Source organism: Drosophila kikkawai, chromosome 2R, assembly GCF_030179895.1.
Source record: "Drosophila kikkawai strain 14028-0561.14 chromosome 2R, DkikHiC1v2, whole genome shotgun sequence".
Lineage (NCBI taxonomy): Eukaryota > Metazoa > Arthropoda > Insecta > Diptera > Drosophilidae > Drosophila > Drosophila kikkawai.
Window position 1 is genome coordinate 4,435,357 of NC_091729.1, and position 13,543 is coordinate 4,448,899.

The 13,543-nt window shown below is 32.8% G+C and overlaps 1 protein-coding gene across 2 annotated transcripts; it reads left to right on the forward strand.

Moving 5' to 3' along the window:
* The first annotated feature begins 3,142 nt into the window (after nucleotides 1-3,142).
* LOC108080692 (TBC1 domain family member 20) lies at nucleotides 3,143-9,862 on the forward strand. Of its 2 annotated transcripts, none has more exons than XR_001770924.3 (4): nucleotides 3,143-3,297; nucleotides 3,373-4,157; nucleotides 4,207-4,330; nucleotides 9,445-9,586. XR_001770924.3 is itself a non-coding variant. In XM_017175528.3 (4 exons), the coding sequence occupies exons 1-4, from the start codon at nucleotides 3,246-3,248 to the stop codon at nucleotides 9,656-9,658; spliced, it is 1,161 nt and encodes a 386-aa protein (XP_017031017.1). In that variant the 5' UTR covers nucleotides 3,143-3,245; the 3' UTR covers nucleotides 9,659-9,862. The 2 variants fall into 2 exon arrangements, 1 of the variants encoding a protein (XP_017031017.1); XM_017175528.3 differs by having other exon boundaries at nucleotides 4,221-4,330; nucleotides 9,445-9,862.
* The last annotated feature ends 3,681 nt before the right edge of the window (nucleotides 9,863-13,543 follow it).

Genomic DNA, 13,543 nt, shown 5'->3' on the forward strand with positions numbered 1-13,543 from the left:
GTGAAATCATTAACAAACGTCTGCCAAATTTGTTATATAGATAGAGCACGAAATAAGAAACAAGTGTAGTGCCGATTTAATACGCCTCTTGTTGCAAAAATACATCTATAAGGCTCTAGTAGTATGAAAAGAGCCATTTATAAGGAAACCAGCACAGGAGCAACATCAAAACTTTTCATAGGAGCTTATAATTCGTCCGATTTTCTTTTGGAATGTTTTTATCTTTACCAATAAGTAAAAGTTTAACTAATTTAATCCTGATGACAGTATAAATTATTGGCGGAGACCCAATATTGAGCTAGAAACCAAACACTTGCAAGCTACTCTGAAGCAAGGCGGCGATCGTGTCTTATTTGGGCCTAAATGGCTTCCTGTAGAGTAGGAAACCAAATTTTTTTTGGCAGGATCTTGGAAACCAATATGTTCCCTTCAATATAAAATGTTAACTTCTTTCAAAATGTAGAAAACGTGGTCACACGGGATAGTTTGCAAAACTATTAGTACAGCGGTCTCTACTACTTATCGGACTTTCGGAAGCTTTAGCTCACACAAAACGGTCCTAATGACAAAAAAACAACATCAATGTCACCCAGACATAATCATTATTTAAAATTTTTAGCAAATATTGGACTAGCCATCCCAAAAATTAAAAGTTTTGACCAAAATTATCAAAAAAGTAGTGCCTTAGAGGAATTGATTAAAATTAATCTAGAAACATTAAAAAAACTAGTTAATTCAATTGAAACATCATCTGAAAGGTATTCAGAATAAAATAAGAGGTCACATAAAATTGTTTATATTAAATTAATAAAAATAAGTTGAATCAAACGAAGTGCACGAAATAAGCTGCGGCATGAAAAAAGCCCTCAAATTAGTTTTTATTAAAATACAAAATCGTTTTTATAATTAGGAAGATTGTCTTTGTTCAGTATAAATGTTAGTACAAGTACTAAAAGTACTGCGTTTAAATATTTGGATTATCTTCAATCGTTTAGCCACAGGGACGTTTTAAATTTTCGTTTCTTGACTGCACGAAATAAGCTGCGATCCACTGTATATTATATAATTTTATTATTACCCTGCAGTACGATTCATCAACATTTCATCAACGTTTCATCAATAGCCAAAGCGTTTTGTTGATGATTCATCGATGAATTGCCATACAAATTACTGATGAATTTGACATGGGCATGTCATAGGCTGTCATCAACAGCAATTCATCAACATTTAAGCATCATTTCATCGATGAATTATTGATGAAATACTGATGAAAGGCTGATGAAATGTTGATGAAATACTGATGAATTACTGATGAAATACTGATGAAATGTTGATGAAATGTTGATGAAATACTGATGAAATGTTGATGAAATGTTGATGAAATACTGATGAAATGGTGATGAAATACTGATGAAATGTTGATGATTCATCAACAAATCATCAACATTTCATCAGTATTTCATCAACATTTCATCAACATTTCATCAACATTTGATTGATGAAATGATGATGATTCATCGATGAATTATTGATGATTTTTTTTTCATATATAAAGTAAAATTCTTGAAATTTTATTGATATTATTTATTCTTACTAATTCTAAACCAACACTAAGACACAAATATAAACAATTAACATTAAATCCATATATTGAAAAGCCTCAAGGTCTGTTTGCTCCTCGGTTTTCCGCTTTTTATTGACGTAGACCAAATTTTTTACGCAGTAACTTCTCTGGAGGCTCAGTTCTATCCACTTGGGCAATTGCATCTACAAAAAAATAATAATTAATCAAGGGAATACATAATAATAAAATTAAATAGAATTTACCCAAAAGATCCTCGTTTCAATATGTTGGCCATTACTGCAGTCAGAAAAGAAAAAATATATATAATATATAATAAATAAAATAATACACATAGGCTTTTATTTAATTATAAACACTTCACTTTACTCACCTATTTATATATTCCAATAAGGCCCGGAACGAATTTATTTAAGAATTTATTTATTAATTAATGAAACACACGACACTTCTGCAGTGCAGAGCACTTCAACTTCTAATGCAAAGGGAATAAGAAGAAGCAAGACGAACCCGAAAACCGCTGCTCCGAAAATATGGAGTCGAACCTTCGAGAATCTATTTTAATTGCGTCATCTACTTTGTTTCGGACTTCAAAAAACGAAGTCCATGCAAATTGTTTTTGTTTTTTTTTTTTGCATGCACCGACAAGTCGGACTCGAAGGGAGTTCGGGTCTCCGAAGGGAGTTCGGGTTCAAGTAGCAGTCGGCAGAGCGTCGATTCTGTCGGCGTCGCAGTCGGCGCGTTGATGAAATGTTGATGAAAAGGCCTATTGATGAAATGTGGTACTGCAGGGTAAATAAATATGCAAAATAATACAAATAATTGATTTAAATACATACATAATTACATATATATTTACAATTATCTAATTCAATTGACTAATAAATTAATAATATATTATTATGATTCATACATTATAAAAAGTTCATTTATAAATCAATAAGTATATAAAATTAAAGAAATGTTTAAATAGAAAATTAATTTAATAGCGAAATTGGCCTTCATGAAGCCCGTTTGCACACAAACACCCGGCGGCGTCTCTGAATGCGTACAAGAGAACGGCTGGCTCTAGAGCGCTCTCTTCGCTGGCTTTTGAACAAAATTTAAGAGAGCCTGGAGCCAGTTCAAAAGCCAGCACAAAAAAATCCTGTGCAAAAAAATCGTATGACGTTACTTATCTTATACACTCTACTGTCCTTGGTTTCACCGTAGTCGGATTACAAAAATATGTTATAAAAATAACATATAGATAACATAACTGTGTCATTAAGCCATACGTTCTTATTTTCATTGTTTTTTATCTATATATTTACAATCGATAGACGCTGGCAGCGACTCATTTATTGCGAAAATGTAGCGGTATCATGTTGTTTTGTTAAAACTTTAAACTTAAAAGTAAGCATAGTCATCATTTGTATGTTTCCGAATACATTAGTCTTTATGCACACACATTTTACCTCGCATAAATACACAAAATATAAGTATAGGTATGAACAGGCTATTTTTTTTTTTTTTGGTATTTTTATACATCGATATATTGATGCTCAATAGTAGAAATAAACAAGTTATTCAGATAATATTTTTGCATTTCGCTAAAAATCGTTTCCAGTATCTTGTTAAAGAAACTTAACCTAAATCCACAGCAAGGTTTCAATTTTAAACAATGAGCAATGCTGGTACTCAAATCGATCAGCCACCTCTTAGTTTTGAAAATGGTTTGTCAAATAAATTGTACACATATGTACATGCATATGAACTTATAATACTAATTTAAACCTTTAATTTAACAGCGCCCGAAAGTGACAGTGAGCTGAGAAAACGGTTGGCGATAGAGACAATAATTACGCAAAGTATTGACAAACGCATTTCTCTCGATGTACTTATTAAATTTTCCTTGTCATCCCACGGTTTGGTAAATGATAATATACGAAGGGTTTTATGGCCTCAGTTGGCAGGAGTGGATGTAAACAATTTACAGCCAGCTCCTTCTCTCGATGCTTTGCAGAATCATCCTGAATACAATCAGGTTGTGCTAGATGTAAATCGGTCATTAAAACGATTTCCCCCGGGCATTCCCTATGAACAACGAATTGCCCTTCAGGATCAACTAACTGTACTTATACTACGCGTTATTAAAAAGTATCCTAATTTGCGTTACTACCAAGGCTATCATGATGTTGCAGTAACATTTTTGTTAGTTGCAGGAGAAGAAGTTGCTTATGCCATAATGGAGCAGCTGTCTACAACGCATTTTTCAGAATGCATGCAAGAAACAATGGAAGCCACGCAAAGACGCCTTATGTTTATTTGGCCTGTCGTTAAGTTTGAAAACCCTGAACTTTATACATTTTTGCAAAAGTCTACGGTGGGCACTTTGTTTGCTTTGCCATGGTATTTGACCTGGTTTGGGCATAGTTTAAATTCCTACAAATCCGTTGTCCGTTTATATGACTACTTCTTAGCGTCCCCCATTTACACGCCTATCTTTGTAACTGCCGCTATTTTACTTTATCGGTCTAATGAAATTTTGAAAGAGGATTGCGATATGGCTTCCGTGCATTGCCTCCTATCCAGGGTATGTGATTTCTATCCAAAATACATATATTATTTAAGTGACAGTAAAGCAACATTTTTTCAGCTTCCGGAAGATTTACCATTTGAAGAGCTTCTAAAAACTTCTAGTACTCTATTTAATAAGTACAGCTTAACAGTAATAGAAAAAGATGTTGATGAAATGATCCGAAACGAGTAAGTATAGACTGTTAGGGGTAATAAGTAATTGGGTGGATTGGCAAAGTCCGTCCAAAATATTAAGTACATACACATATGGAGGTAGTCAAAAGTACATAAACAACGAACAATAATTTGCTTATTCCAAGTTCTTTTAGTTGATCGATTTCCCTGAAAAAGTTTTTATCGCGTAGCCTGATCTACGCAGAAGCAAAAGTAATGCCGAACTTAACGGTTCATGGAACAATGATCAAGGGTCCATTCTGGTTAGTTGTGCCAAAGAATAGGCAATCTTTAGGAATTTTTTGTGGACAAAGAAAAAGATAGAAAGTTCAAACTTGTCACATATAATCATAGCTTAGAGATTATTTAGCAAAAAGTTCAAAAATTTTAGAGCATGTCCTGAAGCAGGACACAGGGCGCCGTAAGCCCATGCCCAAAAACGGAACCCCTCCGGCGACCGTTTGTTTTGCAGGACGTAAAAATCGCCTAAAACAAAAAAATCAAAGATGTTCTTGTTTAGTATGAGTGTGGTTATGAAATAGACTAGAAAAAAATTCAATAAAAATTAACAAAATGGCGATTTAAATTTTTTTTTTTCGTATTCGTAAAAATTTTCTTCATTTGTTTTGTTTATAAAAAATCCAATGTATAAGCTATCAATGTGATTGTAGTCTATTCCATGGGCAACTTCATTACGCGTATTTAAAAAAAACGTCAAGATTCGTTAAAAATTGACTGAGATATGACGCGTTTAAAGTTTTATGTATGCTCTGTACTTCCTTTAAATCAGCCGGCTCGGAGGCTCATAACTTTTAAACTATTACGTATTTCGATTTGCCGTTTTAATATGATATTCTTCAACAATACACATACATGAAAACACAAATTCATTTACGCAAACGTTTTTTTTTTTACTTCAAAGAAATGAAAGTAAATGATATGTTGTGAAATGCCTTTGAAAATTAAACTTCCTTTTATTTAATAATACGTTAAAGCAAACAATGCATTGGGGCTCACAAAAGCAATTTTCACAAAAAAAGAAATTAGTTTCTGCAATATCAAACATCTTGCCTGCAACGCAAAATACAACTGATTTTTCGCGATGTACATTTTTCGACGATCCAACAACAATTTACATTCGGACAAGCGAATTACGGCGAAGCCTTTGAAAGTGTTGTTGCCGAGATCAACGAAGACGCGGAGAATGAAGAGAATTCGCAAAATTGTTAGTGTAATCTGCTTTGCTTATGGAGTGAGTCGTGCATGTATACGGCGATTGCTTGGCCTATGCCTAGGAGCAAATACAAAAACAATGCGAGCGGCTAGAGTAATGGACTAGGCATGATTGTTCTAGACACTTATAAAATTTCGATTTTATTTTTTTTAACTAACCAGAATGGACCCATACGGGGGGACATCTGAGTAACTGGGAAAAAAAAGTTGATTTTCTGGATTTTTTTGGCCAATTGAAAAAGCCAATCGACAATTTTTAAAGTAGGTTTTACATTATATGTGAAGTACAAAATAATTTTTTTTTAATAAATCGAAAACAAAATGGCGGCTGTACCAGCATTTATTCGTAGGCCCTTTTTTGTTGAAGGGGATCCGTGGCCGGAAAGCTAACGTCCTTAATTTTTGATCTAGAACAAAAAATCAAGTTTGGTTAGTTTCTATTCATCAACATATAGGATTTTTGCGATATATTGATTTTTTGCAAAATGGTGAGTGATTAAAAAAATAAAGTAAAATTTTCACGAAAAAAAAAATTGTTGATAAAAAAAAGTAAGCAATAATGCGTATGTCGATAGATAAAGGTTATTCAAAATACCTTTATCTATCGACATACGCATTATTGTCAAAAATTTCAGATCAATCGGTTAAGATTTGTTCGAGTTATGAAAAGTGGTTTTGAGAAAAACGCGTTTAAAGTTTTAATACCTGTGAGGCATCGCCGCAGAATGGAAAATTTTGGTATTTTATTTTTAAGACCCTAAAGAATTTTTAAGCGAAAAAAATTGTTCGATTTTATCAAAATGTTATTTAGATGTCCCCCTTAAAGCAAAAGACAAGTTGTTAAAAGTAATTACACTCGTTTTATTCGCGTTAGAAGTATTTACACAAGGCTAATAATTAATTATTCTCGGAAATTTTTTGAATTGTCACTGTTTTTTTTCTTTTTAAAGTTTAAAGAAGATTCCGGATGCATAATTTACAAAAAAAAAAAAGATTAAAATGCTGAATATTATGGAATTAGTTGCCAAAATTGGAACTGTACTCGTTAAAAAGTTAGAATGTAATATTTTAGTCTAAAATATTTTAAATCATACAAAATTTTCTTTGGAAAACTGACTACAATTTAACGAAAAATAATTAATTGCAAAAATATGCAATTTTAAAGTCAAACAGGTCATAAATCTACGCGTTAAGTTATACAAAATGTAGACAACTCAATGGAACACTCAGAAAAAAATTCTTCATTTGATAATCATCCCTAAAATAGCATAAGAGGCTTATTGGAATAAAGAAGAAAGATAGAACACACTACCTATGACAAAATATAGTGAATATCGGATTGTATCTTGTCTGTAAACTAAATTTTATTACTCAGGTAAACCAAGGAAAACTTCTTTTCTTTTCTGTAAAGTATACTAAAAAGCTTGAAAATCTTGGAACAATGTTTATTAGTCTTCACATTAAAAACAAGGTTCTTTTAAAACATATTTATTAAATACACCACAAGAACATAAAAATAAAAAGGTACAACTACCCATTAGATTTGAAGGTGGGTCCGCCAGGTATTTAGTAGTCTATCCTATTTCCGATTTGGTGATGTGGCACTCGTTAATATCACTTGAAAACAGTCTGTATTTGTTAATATTCTGAAAGATCATGGTTTGCATAATTATTAATAGAGGAACTTACTTTTAAAAGCAAATAATATTCAAATTAAACAAAACTAAATAAGATGAATATGATTTATAAGTAAACGCTTTTTTGTTTGTTTTTTTATAATTGGTAGCGTAACTAGCACAATTATGAAGGGCAAATCGGTGAAGAGAGTTTCTGACAACATAGAAAATTAAATTGTGATCGATTGTGGCCAAAGCGCTATGTTGAGTTGTGATCGGCTTGAGTGTTGTTGATCAATCAATCCGGAACGATCATACTCAATGCCGCTCTCTGTTGCTTACATATTTTGTTTTGCTTTGCTTTTGCATTGTCCCATAAGCCGTTCGCATTACTTTTTGGGTTGCTTCATTGAATAAGCTACGCGGTAAAAACTATTTCAGGGAAATCAATCAACAACAAAATTATCAACAACTAAGAAAAGTTGGGATAAGCAAATTATTTTTCATTGTGTAAGTACTTTTGACTACCTCTGTATATTCTTGATAAATATCATCAGCCGATTCAGCTATGTACATATGTCTATCCGTCCTTGTGAAACAAGGGATCTCAGAGACCTTAATTTTTAAAATAAAAAAGTGAAAGACAATTGTTACTAGTAACACGTTGTGAAAGATCTAAATAAAAACATGTTGCTAGTAACTTGTTTAGATATACTCATTGGCTCCGCCAATTCAAATTTAGATGAAACTTTATTGTCTTTATTGTTTGTTATCCGATGTTACTAAAATTTTAGAAAACGACTTTTCAAGAAAAATGGTTTAATTTAAACTAAATCCACTATTGCTTTGTTACTAGTTTTCTCGATTTATGAGGGCGGAAATGGGCGTCTGCATGCAAAATATATGAATATTACGATTGGAAAAGTTGTAGAAAAAATTAGTATCCTGGTCGTTTTACATATTTCAATACCCTTGCAGGGTATTATAATTATATTCAGAAGTTTGCAACGCAGTGAAGCAGTCATTTCCGACCATATAAAGTATTTATGTATATTCTTGATCAGCATCAACAGCCGAGTCGATCTAGTCAAATCACATATTAGAACCATTTGCTTTTCCCACGATAACCCAACCCATCTCCTTTCGAATCCAACAGCAGCAAACTCCAACAAAATCATCTACTCTACATAAAACCAATCTCATACATAACATTTAATTTATAACATGTACCATACACATCTCCTTTTGTTAATACTCAGTAGAGCGGAAGGCCATAGCAGCCAATGCTCATTAATTTTTAGTTAACTTTTAGTTTAAACTATTAGTTATCTTTATATAAATAAATAAATAAAGATAAAAACTTAAGCTTTTGATTTTTATAATCGAAGACGACTATGACCTCAAGTCTGCAATTACAAATGCTAAATAAAAAATATTTAAAAAAAAAATTTCCACTTAAAGCAAGAAATGTGGTTTATCAAAGAGCACTTCAATGAAACGGGAAAATTGCCAACTAGTCGTTTATTATATTGTTTTAAGTATATTTCGTAATGTTTTTATTGATCATACAAAAATTTACAAAGTTGTGGCTTGTTGGAGGTGACATGGCTTGGTATTCAATGTAAGACAATCAAAAAGTTTAAAGCGGTCTATTGAAAAGTGTCATTTTGAAACATGCAATTTTAAATGAAACTCCTATACCTCTAAATATTTTTCAATACAAACATTAAAACAAAATGGTTTAAACGTTCTTCTATTATATGGTATTGAATTTATTAATATAACTAAGAAACATATTAATCTATTATTAATAAATTATAATTTCTTTGTTATTTTGGTAGAAATAATTATACATTTTTTAAGCAAGTTTTTATTTGGATTTTAATTTTGTCTAGATACATAGAAACTTAGCTAGATCAATTTAGCTATTCTTATTAAACCTTTTCTGGAATACATATGCTCCACTGCGTTTCAAAAGGTCTGACTAAAATTGAAATCAATTGCAATGGTATATATATAAATAATATCTCCTTTTAAAGTTTAAGGCCTCTGGAACGAACCTACCTATATATATTTTATTTAAAAATATTTCCGCAACTTCGGCATTAAAAGATGGGTTCAATTCGTTGTTAAAAAATTAAAAAAATTATAAAATATTTATTTTAGTTTTGAATTTTTTGCATAATTTTTGTGACAAATTTGTTTGCTATTTTGTAGAGGGTTTAAATGCACTTATATTTTATGCATATTTTACAAAAATTAACATTTTTATTTTACTAGGAACGAACAGCGGAAAGCAGAAGAAAAAAGAATTTTGGAAAGGCGAAAAAAGACTTCCCGGCCTGTGACTGCTAGCAAAAGTTTGGGTTTAATCCAATGGCTCCCAAATGTGTTAACCTCAAAGTCGGTACTTGTAACAACTGCTGTTTCTATTGTTGTAGGTGTTTGTGCATATTATTACAAGAATCAGTATTTAGCCGCAGGTATAAGCTGAAAATCAGCTGGTTGTTTTAGGAACATTGGCTTTATATCACGATTCAAACCAATTTACCCCAAAATGAGTTTTATGGTTGAGGTTTCATATAATTCAGCACTATAATTGAGGGATATAAATAAAAATAATAATTAAGCGCCTTTAATTATATTGTAAGCAGATACATATGTTTTATTAAATAAAAGTAAAGTTTTTGTTCATATATATGATAATGTATTTTGAACTAAATATATGTTAGTATACTTTCCTATAATCAATCACTCGTGATCAATATAAATGTTATTAGGTCATATACATACATATGTATGTATTTGTGTTCCAAAGTCTTCTTTGAAATATTTAAACAGATCAACCGTTATTGTGTTACTAAAATGTATCGATTAAAATGTATAGAATTATTTTTATTATTATTTTATTTTATTATTATTAAGTTAAAAAAAAATACTGTTTTAATAAAATGTCTTAAAAACTTGTATATTAAAATAAAAATAAAAAAGTTCTAGATGAATTGCTAGGATACCATTCAAAATTAACCATCAATTTTTGTCCTTTCAAAATGGGGGGGGGTTTGCTAAAATAATGAAAGAAAATAACATTTTTACAGGGTGCGCCGTCATTTATGTCGGTATGTCAACGTTGAATAACTTTGTCATTAGTGAACCGATTGACTTGAGTAGACTAGTGTTGAAAACACTAGTTTAACAAAATCTTAATCATGAACCGCTTTACTCCGAAAAAACACGCTTAAGGGGGGATATACATGTAAGCGGTCAAAATTTGGCCATTTTTCGTGAATTTTTTTTTATAAGAAATAGTCAAGCAATCGTCATGAAACTTTGGATATAGTTAAAAGTAGAATCAGAGATGATAAAAAAATTAGATATAAACAATATTTTACAAAATGGCGGACTTATGGAACATATGCCGTAGCGCCTCGAGCTTTGAGTTGCCGTGCTATGGACACGATAGAGCTCGTAATTCCTGTCCGAAATCCGTAAACTAAATTTTTTTGTATTCATTACACCTTTATCTTCTATTTGAACCTAAAAAACCAAAAAGAAATCAAGACGAAAAAAATAAATTTTGATTTGAAGGAAAAAATGTCATTTTCAGGTGGACAGTTTTCACTTCCCACCCTCTTAAAAAATAGTAATACTCTGTTTTATAACAACCATGTAGGTTCAAATAGAAGATAATTTCATGCTGATCATAATAATTTTTGATTCACTCCTATATGTTACATAGTTTTTTGTGAATCGTGTCCATAGCATAGGTAGAAATGCAAAAATTAGAAGCTGAGAAAAAGACGTTTAAAGTTTTTGATGCGCCCACGTTAACACTTGTGAACCTTGCGTGCATACTTGATTTGAGGCACTTAGAGTTGGAATTCGATAATGAAACTGACACACTATATTCTTTAAATAATAAACTATTTTTTCACAACATTTTTTTCTTCAAATCAAAATTTATTTTTTTTTGCCTTGATTTCTTTTTGGTTTTTTAGGTTCAAATAGAAGATAAAGGTGTAATGAATACAAAAAAATTTAGTTTACGGATTTTGGACAGGAATTAAGAGCTCTATCGTGTCCATAGCACGGCAACTCAAAGCTCGAGGCGCTACGGCATATGTTCCATTAGTCCGCCATTTTGTAAAATATTGTTTATAACTAATTTTTTTTATCATCTCTGATTCTACTTTTAACTATATCCAAAGTTTCACGACGATTGCTTGACTATTTCTTATAAAAAAAAATTCACAAAAAATGGCCAAATTTTGACCGCTTACATGTATATCCCCCCTTAAATAGTGACTCTTTACATTGAAAATAGTCGTTCAGTTGTGTTGACTCAAAAAAGGCGATAAGCCACCCAGATCTCCAGATTTTACGCCTCCGGATTTCTTTTTGTAGGGATATTTAAAGAGCACAGTTTTCGCCAGCAAACCGCGAATATTCGTGCAAAAATCATCGCTATACCACCTCAGATGCTAGTAAAACAGATGGTAATGCAGCAAAAAAGACACATTTTGCCGTGTCCAATAAAGGCGTCCACTTGATTGATGTTGTTTTCAAAAATTAGTCTGAAGAAATTGTACTGAACCACATTAAATAAATATATCTCATACATCGGTTGTTTATTTTCAAAGATATTGAATGTTTACATACCGACATAAAATATGGCGCACCCTGTATACCCTTGCAGGGTATTATAATTTCAGTCAGAAGTTTGCAACGCAGTAAGGAGACATATTCGAGCCTATAAAGTATATATATTCTTGATCAGCGTCAACAGCCGAGTCGATCTAGCCATGTCCGTCTGTCCATCTGTCCGTCTTTCTGTTTCTACTCAGTTTCCCTCAGTTTTAAAGCTATCTAAATGAAACTTTGCATATAGTCTTTTATATAGTATATACTTTCACTGCCATCTCTGAACCCTGCCGTCTGGATATGCAAATCAATCGACTGGAGAGGTGGAATTAGCTGCAAGCTATGGTCCAAGGTTTTTGGAAACGGTGGCATATGGAGTACCTGACATCGCTTCACGAACGCACATGTTATGTCCAGCTTTTCGCGCGTTCGTTGCCGGCTAGGCAAAGTCTCTCTCAAGGAGGGGAACGACCACAAATATACCACGCAGCAGACACAACAACAAAAACAAAATGGAATTTTAAACAACGGCTAATATTTTTGCAACGGATTCTTGGAACTTCTGGATTGGACTACCTGGCTCATCCGTAGTCCTTGGAGTCCCTCCCAACCATGAGTGTATCCTCCGACACATCTCCCAAATTTCTGTAGTGGATCGTATCTGCTCAAGTCATCACATCCCCCCCAACACGAATGTCTACTCGAACTTCATTTCGATCACTTCACTATATTTTCATTTTCTTTCTTAAATTCTAACATAGAAATATCCTACCCACGGTACCGAAGGACTTCATACAAGGAACATTTATAAATAAATACATTAATAAATATTAATTGACAATCATATGACGAGTAATGTTTTAGATGAATTAACAGATATGTGGAATAAATATGACTTAAATTACTTTATATTTTTCTGTGAGCTACATTTCCTTTTTTTTTCTGGCGGTTGTATTTGTTCTTATAATTATATTTAGGGATAAAAACCTGTGGCCACCCAGGAAGGAGTGGCCAATTTTTCTCCTCGAAAAGTAGTCTTCTTCCTGGTGGCTGATCTTCCTGTTTTCTCCCCAAATAGCGTTCCTGGTCCAGGATTATTCACTCCGGAATATTCTATAATTAATTAAACTCGTATCTTTGTTCACACTAGAGTATATTATCGGAACTCACTGGTAGAAACTCGTTTTTTTTAATTACGTAATTTTTCTGCTCACTGAACCGCCTGCTGCCACGGATTTTCGCCCTTTACTTCACCTTTGCCTTTTTCCTAAGCCTCTCTTAATCCCAAAAACCACTCAAAATTTCTCGGGTTCAAACTTTGGTTCCTTTTGGGAGTCATCCGGTTTAAGGAACCAGTTCCGTATTGGACCCAGTTGCTCGACTCCCTGGACTCACGGGTCATCGATGACCGGTTATCGGACATACCGATCATCATCTGGCTTTTGGTAAACAACTTTGTATAATTTTCCTTTTGTTTATTCCTTTTTTTAGAGTTCGCACATAACACACAATATGGCATCTGGAAACTGAGAATCTGAAGATCAACATACTGGTTGTACTCAAGGAGCCTAATCTACCGCCCTCTAAATGGATTCTTGGACGCATCAGCGAGGTGCACGCAGGATCTGACGACAAGGTCCGGGTCGTAACAGTGAAGACGGCCCATGGATCCTACAAACGCCCAATTACGAAATTGCTGTCTTGCCTCTGTGCTGAACGACCGTTCAGGGGGGCCGGT

What these genes read in the sequence shown, in the direction of transcription:
- LOC108080692 (XM_017175528.3), top strand. Translation starts at nt 3,246, where the DNA reads ATGAGCAATGCTGGTACTCAAATCGATCAGCCACCTCTTAGTTTTGAA. An exon ending in ACCTCTTAGTTTTGAAAATG is followed by an intron (nt 3,298 to 3,372) that starts GTTTGTCAAATA and finishes TTAATTTAACAG; the next exon opens with CGCCCGAAAGTGACAGTGAG. An exon ending in TGCATTGCCTCCTATCCAGG is followed by an intron (nt 4,158 to 4,220) that starts GTATGTGATTTC and finishes ACATTTTTTCAG; the next exon opens with CTTCCGGAAGATTTACCATT.